General features: G+C 45.0%; 1 protein-coding gene across 1 annotated transcript; it reads right to left on the bottom strand.

The window, feature by feature from the left end:
* Nucleotides 1–3396: 3396 nt before the first annotated feature.
* RAB19 (RAB19, member RAS oncogene family) lies at nt 3397–9918 on the bottom strand. The gene is made up of 4 exons (XM_034779299.1): nt 9850–9918; nt 8963–9192; nt 6885–7068; nt 3397–4268 (listed from the first exon to the last, which is right to left on the bottom strand). Exons 2-4 carry the CDS (start codon nt 9158–9160, stop codon nt 4003–4005), a joined length of 648 nt encoding a protein of 215 aa, XP_034635190.1. The 5' UTR covers nt 9161–9192; nt 9850–9918; the 3' UTR covers nt 3397–4002.
* Nucleotides 9919–10173: the final 255 nt, after the last annotated feature.

Below are 10173 nucleotides of genomic sequence, written 5' to 3'. Positions count from 1 at the left end.
TTTTAAATGTTCAGCATTGGCCATACTGCAGTTGATCTGTTACGGACACCACTGATAACCATAGGCTTGTCTCAAACAGTCTCAGCTGACACCAGTGTAAAGGTCTGATGTTAGTGAGTGTAACAGCTATTTGAAACTAGTTTTATGGTATTTTAAAGGTGTTTTTTAGCAAAAATAAGCTCCGTCCATCTTTTCAGTAGCTAAGAGGGCTTTTAACTGGAGGACATGAAATACCAGCAAGCTTGTGAAATGGCACCATGAATGTCTAGCCTCATTTTCTACCCGCTTCTTAATGGAGATGTTAACCAGATTTACAGCTGGTAGGAGTGGGAAGTGGAACAAATACAAAAAATCCTAGAGCAGTTTAAAAGAAAAATCACCTTGCCTTGGCCCAGGCTATATACCCCTGTGCTTTTTAGGGAGATGTGCTAAATAGAGTTAAGTTGTTCAAATTTGGCAGATAGGTATTTTTCTTCTGGTGGCTGCCATTTTGTGTCCCAGAATCTAAGCTTCCATTTTCAATAGTTTCTCACTGTTATTGCTTAATTTACACTGGAAAATACTCTGTAATCATTAATATTGCCTAGGATACTAGAGCTTGTGCATTAGCACTCCTATTGCACTTTTCTGTGCATTCACACACAGGAATGTAGCAAAGTGTTGTTAAACACATTGCCCCTTGGGCTCTGACCCAGCATGATTACTTTATTTAAGGGCTTGGGAGAGATTTCAAAAGGGAGTCTATGAGTGGGGGTTCAGTGGAATTGTGGGAGATTGGGATTAAACTCCTAGAAGTCCCAGGGAAGAGTAGCCTTTTTCTTCATATCATCCCAAAATGGAGGCTAAGCTGAATCCTCAGTGGTAGGATTATCTGCTTGAGCTACTGAAGAGTTGCCAAGAGTCCCCCAGCAAGAGTTGGCAGGCACTCACTGCATGCAAAAAGGCTCCGCTCCCTCCTCTACGAGGTAGAGGGAAGGGGACCTGTGCCAGGTGAAGCAACAACTGCAGACCAGTGAGTGTTCTTCACATGGAACAATGCTGCAGAACCTCTTGATGAGAAGAGAGACCACCCTTGACAGCTTTATTGCCTCAAGCAAAGCAAGTAGCAGTAGCCCTGGGGAAGCTACCTACACTGGACAATTACTGGTTAGTGGAATATCAGGTTGGGGAAGTCACAGTAGGTCCAGTAGTACTGGAGGTATGCAGGGACATGTAATTAACCTAGCAAATGGACTGACAAGCATTGAGGGGCTTCTCTAACAGTCCTGCAGCCTTTGGTGGTAGGTACCCAGGCTCCAGCCACTCTATCAGCACGAGAAGTATTAGGAAAGGCTACTTATGGTAACTTTTGTGGACTGGCTTATCAGTCTTGGCTATCTAAACAAATAGGCCAGCTAACATGCACAAAGGTAAATGGTTTTTGGTTGTTTGTATTTTATTAAGGCTGTTTTAGGAGGGAAAGTTACTTTCAAGCAGGGATGATATAATTGGATGCTCACATAAGTGGGACTTGGTTTGCATGCAGAGCATGGGGGAATGCTTTAATTAAAAACAAAACACCCACCTCCAGTCCCTGCCTTTACACTGTTAAGTAATGTCAGATGAGCAAGCATCAATCACTGTACCAGCCCAAAAACTCAAGTGATTTTTGGATTGTTAAAACCAGGGCTTTGGAGCAGAGCCCAGAGCTGCAGGTTTTTGCCTGGAGCTGGAGCGAAGCACAGCTCCACAGCCATGGTTAAAATGCCACATTACAGCAGAGGGAGCAGCACTACCTCTCTGTTCAACTAAGTCTGCATTTGATCCTAGGCCCCTAGTCACCAAGAAGTTAAATAGGAGGGAATGGAAAAGAGGAATAAGTGACTAAAGGGGCTGGATAGACTGAAGGCACATGTTTGGTGTAACCAAGTGACAACCAACATAGGCTATAACTTTCCATTAGGCATATCTAGCCAGGGGGCATAGAAGTACGCAGACAAGTATTGGGCTGACAAGGTAAATGTAGGCTAAATAGCATGTGGTAAATGTGAGTGCCCTGGCTGTAGCCAGTAGTGGGACTCCCCCATTACTTCAGCTCTTAGTTCATAGAGCAGCATGGCAGATAAACATAGCTGTTAACGTGCCTAATGTTAAACACGAGAAGAAACTGGGCCAGAGGAAGTTTCGTTGTGTTTAAATATATGCCCAACGAACCACAAGCCTTCAATCTAAAAGTCAATGTTTAACATTCTTTATGAAAAGGCTTGTCTGATCAAGCACAAAAGAGATTCTACCACCTGTTATTCAAAAGCAGAGGGAAAAAATGTGATCCTTAAGATACCAAAGGCAGTTTACCAAACCTACCACACCTACTTCTAGGGCTCCTGTGCATTATGACCAGGTCTGTATTTTATTGTAATAAAGTGGGAATTCTAGCTTGTAATTCACCGGTGACAGCATAACTAAAGAGGCATTTGAGTAGAGTACAGAGGGACACAGCCAAGGTTTTTTAGGGCCATGCTTTGAGTATCCCTCAGGCAATCTCCTCAGAAAGGGTTAAACTGGTATTGTCTCACCTCCCCCAACCACTAGTTTGATATTATGGAGTTAAAGGAACAGCTTCCTGGAGCCTTCCAATAAACTGAGTAGAAGACCTATGCAAGCAGAAGCTTTTGTCAGGAATGGTAAAAATGTGTCCACTGTTAACACAACTGCCCATTTTAACAGCTCTCCCCTCAAATTTCTCATTAGAAATCTCCCAAAGCAGTGAAGAAATTCTGGATTTGCAGAGAATACTTTTGAAAGGTCATGACAGGAAAAACACGCCCCCTTGCTAAAGATAAGCTTCACAATACAAAAGTTTGATTGAAACCAGTATTGGGGCCAGCTTTTGGTGGCCAATGTCTTACTGAAAAATGCAACCCAATAGCAGCACTAAGGGCATCCCCATCCTGTTTCATTACTGAAAATCAATTACCGGTACTTAGAGAGCCATTCTACCTGTCTAAGCAGCTGTACAGCAGCCTGAAAGCTATCTCTGAGTTCTAAGACTAAACTATGGTGTCATTTCCACAACCTGAACAGCAACTGTTTTAGATAGGCTTTTGACTAAAAATCATCCCTTCGGTTTAAGCAAGGGATTAGTAAGAAATAATAGGGAGTCTCATCTCTCATTTGAATTCTGGCCATTACTATTGGCTTGGAAGGGGTTTCACTAGAGAGTCTATATCACAACAGCAACCACCAAAATGTGGCCCTGGTACCAGTCAGTGTCAGCAGAAAGACCAAAGAAGAAGACTGAAGGCAGTTCTCACCCACTGAAGTTGGGAAAAAAGTCCTGGGGGTACCCCTAGGCCCACTGGCATACCAGTCAGATTGTTCTGGCTGCTATGCAAGCAATAGGGATGGAAGCTAAGTTGTCTGGCAAAGGGAGGAAGATAGATGTGGCAGCATTGTCTACTTGATTACAATACCAGTAGTAAGTTATGGCGTGGTATCTGCAACAGATCTGCCATCAGCATCTCCCTGAATGGAAATCTGAACACTGGAGTAATGCAAGCCAAACGGCCATGAACAAAAAAGTGTAAGTACACGTGTCACACATTGTAAAGCTATTTATGAAGACCAAAGAATTTGACCTACAGCAGGTTGTGTATCCTGACCTAAAGGAAACATTCAGCACAAAACCTGGTTACAGTCAGCCTCTGGCACAGCCAGAAGACTCTATTCAGAGAGTTTATCCAAAGGCAGTTGCTTCCATTTAGGAGTAAGAGTCTTCACAGTTCTTTGCAGGCTAGCAGCGCCTAGTCTTCTCCTCTCAGCTCCAAGTCTTTGCTTAAGTACCAACAGCTGCCATGTTCAAGGCAAGCCAGCACTTTTGACCATTGCAACATCTATCTCCTGGAGAGAGTTACAGGTCAAAACAGCAAGGCAGTGATACATTAGAATGATGGTTGAGGCCAAACAGGAAACGTATGAAGTCATCAGCCACACCTTCACAGCTCTTATGATTGAGACATCTCATCAGCAAGAGCACTGGGACTTCTCTACATTTGGACTAACAATCACTGGCCTGGAGTCCAGATAGATGCTGTTTGGAGGATGCCCTCCATGAAGCTGCAAGGTGTTGCGGGCTATCAGCTCCTTTGCCATTAATGTAAACACCTCATCTACATTCTGGGCCTCTTTGGCTGAAGTCTCCAACACAGCCAATAGCCCATGCTTCTCTGCCAGTGTACAGGCATCTTCAAAAAGGACTTGGCGGTTCTCCGCTACATCCGATTTGTTCCCTTTAAATAAAAAAAAGCTTCCATTAATGGTCTGCATTCTAATGTATGAATGCAAACAATGCAATTGGTTAGTTTCCCCAATGTTTTTTTAATATTTATTTTTAAAGGGATTTTGTGCCAAGGAATAAAATTATGCCAAACAAGATTTCTAGTGAGCAGAACACTAAAACCAAGAAAGTTTCATGCATGGAAACTACAGCAACTTTTTGGGGCCTGTGGTGAAGGTTACCAAATTCATGCTGCAAATTGTTAATACATTTTCTTGCTTCTAGACTTGCTGAAGGGAAATGGTGCAGGAGCACTGACTTGGAAAGAATTAGATTCACCTACCACTTTGTAACTTCTTAGAGGTTTGCTGAGTTAGAGAATTCAGTTCAATATAGGTGTTATTTCTAATGTGGCTATTTTTTCTTTCTAGGTAGGTTAGCTGTTAAAGGGATATCACACACAAAATGCCAAGAGGACCTTGTGCACAATATAGCTCCTTATAAAACATGTTTCCATATGTTCCAAATATCTGTGTTAATTTTCTCACCAGTATCAAACATCCATTCAGAAAACTATTAATGGAAGCCATATATATTCTGGTACTACCAAATTAATTTGGCCTATATCTTTAGGTGGATGCTGAGATCTCAACAATACTGGGATATTGCTGGACTAATTCAGGTCTCCTAGGGGAAAATAGAAACATTTATAGCCTCAGCCTGTGGTAAGGGAATACCTTCCCAGCTTTGGATATTAACAAGATCCAGTATTACAATTAAGGAGTTTTGGGGTAAAGTCAGAAGGTACATGAAACCTATCACTGTTGGCCAGCTTTATATAGGCTACAATTTAAATATAAATAAGCAGCAACTTTGCATATGCAAATAGAACTGTTATGCAGTCAATTAGTATAAATCAAAATCTAGTCCAAAACCAGAAGGCACCTCTAGCTAATAATAGTGTCATTAAACATCAATTTCACTGTACACACACAAACCAATGAAAAATGTTTCCATTGATAATAGAAATCAAAGTAGGAAAAACACTGCTTGAGAAATTAGAGTTTGAGTTAAGGCTATTTAATTTATTTTTATATATAATGTGTGTTTTAATGGTTATAAAGTTGCATATCCATCTTATAAAACAGGTTTTCTTCCCCTGCCTGAACTTCCATATTCTCCTGGCATGTACGATATTTTACTAGTGATAACTTTCAAATTGCTCAAGGATGTTGAAACTTGTCTTTTCAGCAAATTCAAAATGTATACTGTCAGGAGTCAATCTTTTTCTAGAGGGGCTTTATAAAAAAACCTACACCCCAGCTTTATAGTGTATCTGTTTATTTTCTTACATCTCTCCTCTCTGTCCCCCCTCCCCCCCTATTTCAAATGTTAAAGGGTAGGAATCAAATTATTTTGCATTAAAAATTTACACCAGAATGAATTAATATATAACTGAATAGATGGGAAAGATTCAGTAGACAGTCTGAGTAGCAAGTAAAAGCTAAGCAGTACCAACCTTTCAAATACAGTCAATGTTTTATTCTGAGACACTGAATCTATACTGGACATTTTCTAAAGAGTTTAGGGCTTTCTTCATTTGTTTGTTGAGCATAATAGATTGTGTTTCCATTTCAGGAAAGAAATAATAAACAGACTAAGGGCTATAGAGTTCAAGTGATGCCTATTCCCTTGTTCACACCAAGATCTACAACTCCATGCAAGTCAGAACTTGTTTTTCACGTCATGTCTTCAGAAGACTACTAGGAAGGACTTACCTAATTCTTCATAAATAGGAGTATAGTATTTTAAAGTGTGTTAGCACAGGCTCAGACCCCACAGCTACCAGGCTTGGGGGTCCAGCCTTGCCAAGGTATGGGGCCAAGTCAGTTTGTTGTTCTGCAGCTTGTATAAATATGCCGCTCTCAGCACAGTGCTGATAACAGAACAGGCAAAAGCGGCAGGCTCTCACTTTGCCAGCTCAACCCTCTTTCCTGTGGCTGAGAGCAACAATAACTACAACTTCTGATTGCAGGAGGGAGGGACGGGAGGAATAACCCAGCTTCCCATCAACCACTCTCCTTGTCTGTGAGGAAAGAAAGGGAGAGACACAGGCAGCAGCCTTCCTGCTCTGGAAGAGGGTCCCCATTGCTAACCTGTTTCCACTTAGGATCAGCCGCCCTGGGCAGTAGAAGCAAGTGCACGTCAGTAGAACGGACACAAGAAGGCGAACATATGGAATATCAAAGAGGGGTTTGAGATGGGTGCATTTTTGCCCATTGACAACTTGTTATGCTCGTGCGTATTGGAACCATTGGGCCAAATTCATCATTTCTGAAAGTGAGCCCATATCCGGTGACCTCAAGAGAGTTGCAGTAAGCTTTTTCTATTATAATGGGGCAAAAACAAGGAATAGGATATGAATACTTGATATTGCTTGGTTCTGCAGTATAGACAGGAATGGGACATTTTCTTTCAAAAACATATAGCTCAAGTTACTACACTCATTCTGTTCTCTGTATTTTGAAAAATTCATGTAACTAGAGTCTGAGATGAAGTGTGGGGAAGGGGGGGGAGGTTAAGGTTATGTATCAAAAATAAGCTAAAATAGAAAAAAAGTTTGACTTACCAATTAACATCAGGACTAAGTTAGCAGCTCCATATTTTTCAATTTCATTAATCCAATGAGGAATAGATTCAAATGTGGACCTCCTGGTAAGGTCATAAGCAAGGATGGCACCATGGGCACTGCGATAGTAACTCTGAGTTATCGTCCGGAAGCGCTCCTGGCCCGCTGTGTCCCACACCTGGATCTGCAGAAGAAAAAGAAAAAAGTAGTAATGCCAGTGAAGTCTAGTGAATGCCACTTCAGAGTTTGCACTGGAATTTAAGGTGCCACCGGACTCGTTGTTGTTTTTGTGGATACAGACTAACACGGCTACCCTCTGATACTTGACATTGGAATTTATGATATTCAATACTACTAGGCCTTATCTACACTCAGGGTATGGCCACCCTAGAGATCTTCTAGCAGCGCAGCTCCACCGATGCAGCTACAACGTTGTAAGCTCTGTAGTGCAGATGCTCTAGGCTGATGGGAGAGCTCTCTCCCGTCGACTTAATTAATCCACCCCCCCAATGAACAGCAGCAGTTATGTCCGTGGGAGAAGCTCCCCTGCCAACATAGTGCTGCGCACACCGGTGCTTAGGTCAGTGTAATTGGGTCACTCAGGGCGTTGGCTTATTTACACCCTGAGCGACATAAGTTTTGATGATATATATGGGAGTGTAGACATAGCCTAAGGCTACAGCCACTTTAGTGAACCTACTGACAAGATGGTTTGGTTTTGCCTGTGTAGATGTGACAAACTATGTTATAACCAAGGTGCAGCATAGTTATAACACAATTCAGGCTGGTCTATGCAGACAGAACCAAACCATGCTATAATGTGGCTTGGACATTATTCTGGAGGAATTATTTTCCCTAACTGGTTTGTAACTGTATTATAGAGAGGGCGAACATGTTGTGTCCTTAGGAGTGGGAGGGAAGAAAAGAGACAGTATCTTGTGCAACCAAGGTATGGAAAAGGATGAAATCCATCAGTCTATTCTATCACCAAATACTCGGAGCGGAGCTGGGAGGAAGCTCAAAATATGCGCTAGCTAAGTTTTTCTATTGTGCCAATCATCACAGTATCCCAGTTCTTCAGCTTTCCTCAGAGTTGAGTGCGCTGCCATTCAAGGAATTGCAGATCTTGGGGAGAGCAAAGACCCAAATTCATGTCTCCCACTTGATCACTGGATTCAGCTTCTAGGGTGCTATCCTCTTCACCACAGAAGTTAGGGGGAGAGGCCCACGCCCAAACCAGCCTTCAAATAGCTCATCTATTTCCATCAGGGGTTAATCCTCAAGATTATAATTTTTTTTAAATGTACATACAAGTCAAAATACATGCGCAAATAATGCAGACAGACAGCACTCAGGTTTTACCCTGCTGTTCCTTTGGAGCACACTAGAATACTATATTTACATCTAGGGGGGCAAGTTCTTCCCTGGTCTTCAGCAGAATTACTAAGGATGAGTCCAGCTCATTTTACCAGGCACACAAGGCATAATGAGCAATTTGGAGGCCAAGGGGAAATCTGGGCAGAGATGGGAACAAAACCCATGTGTATGTAGCCTGTGCTTGAACTAGGAGACACAGTTTCCCCCATCCATGGCGGTTGACAGGAACAGGGATGGCCCACCCCACCTGCAAGTTAGCACTCACTTGTTGTGACCTGGCTCAGAGGGCATAAGCGGTATTCGAGCTGTAGCCCTCCAGAGGGGGTATCTTCTCATCACAAGAGGAGCCCACCCGTGGGTTCAAGAGGCAGCGTGCACTCAGCTTTGCCCAGGGCTGGAACAACAGGCAGGGCTTGCTGCAGGTAAGTTTCGGGCAGGTGCGGGGGGGGGGGGGGGGGGGGGGGGGTCCCTTGCAGCACAGCGCAGATCCACCGCGGGCTACAACATCGCTCAGTTTCCTAGTCATTGCAACCTATTTCTTCCTGCCCCGTCCTCGGGTGCAGGCAGCTAGTTTGTCCCGCGCAGGGCACATGAGCAGAGGGAGGACTCGTCTCCTCCCCGCCCCCCCCGTGCTGATCAGGATGTTTAGTCCGAACTGTCCCCTGCTCTGGGTCACCACCGAGCCTGCGACAGCCACTAACCTTCACCTTCTTGCCATCGATCTCCAGCGAGCGCACGGTGAAGTCCACCCCGATGGTGTTCTGCTGCTTCTCGTGGTACTGCCCCGACTTGAAGCGGTGCACCACGCAGGTCTTCCCCACGTTGGAGTCTCCGATCAGGATGATCTTGAACAAGTAGTCGAAGGCTTCCTCCGACCCGGAGCTGGAGAAGGGCATCATCCTCCTCCCCCCCTTAGCTCAGCCTCTCCCCCCTGGGAGGGAGAACAGAGACGGCATTCAAAGCCCCGGAGCATGGCCACCCGTGTTGCACGCGGGTCGAGAATTGCTGCGTGCGGCCTCCCACACAGGTCATATAAGCCGCAGAGCGCTTGGGCAGCGGGCAGATGCAGAGCCGCTGGCACGTGCGGGCCACTCCTCTCCCCCAGAGCAAGGAGCCGCCTTGCGGATGAGCAGCCTTTCCCTCTCCCTCTCCTCCCCGCCAAAGGCTTCTGCCTCCTCTTTCGGGAGTCACTTTGGGGGAGAGTTTAATTAGAGCTGCGTGCCCTTGTAGACAAGCGAAAAAACACTCGCCTGGCCTCCCCTCCCACTGCATTGCAAAGTGGCTTAAACACGAAGAAAGAAAGACAGACAAACAACCCCACACTCTTTCCGGAAGGCGCAGCTTCACCTCCAAATCAGAGTGTGCTGAAGCCACGTGTCTCCCCTGCACCCTTTCCTTCATTGAATTGAGTCCATCTTAGCTTGTTTGCTTTCACAACTTCTACACGGCTTTAGCGCCGGCCGGCCGCTCTGCCTTCTCCAAGGGGACCAAGCGCGGCTGAGAGTTACCGAGGCAGTTAGCCTCACGCAGCCATAAGCGCCCAAGCCAAATGCGCCGCGCCTCCCTTCCCCCGCCTAGGTTTACTCACCTGTTACTCACCTCTGTCTCGTACCTGTGTGAACAGGTATCGCTAGCTCTCTTTGTACCCTCGCCCGCCCCTTCTGGCCTTTTCCTCACTGGCTGCTGGGAAACGTAGTTCGGAGACAGGGAGAGCTACTTAATGCCGCGTCTCTAGCCACCCCCTAACGCTCCCTTAGAAACGTGCTAAGTGCCAGAGCAGTGGTAGCTAGCAACCCAGTGTGGAAGCGGGCCCCCTGCCCAGTCTCCCCCTCCCCCGGAATATTTCTTTGTGGACTAGGGGCAGGACCGCCTCCAGGTTTTTTGCCACCCCCAAAAAAATAAAAAAAAGCGG

This window comes from Trachemys scripta, chromosome 1 (genome assembly GCF_013100865.1).
Source record: "Trachemys scripta elegans isolate TJP31775 chromosome 1, CAS_Tse_1.0, whole genome shotgun sequence".
Classification (NCBI taxonomy): Eukaryota; Metazoa; Chordata; order Testudines; family Emydidae; genus Trachemys; species Trachemys scripta.
Note: the sequence above shows the minus strand (reverse complement) of the source record. Positions and strands in the feature narration are given on the sequence as shown.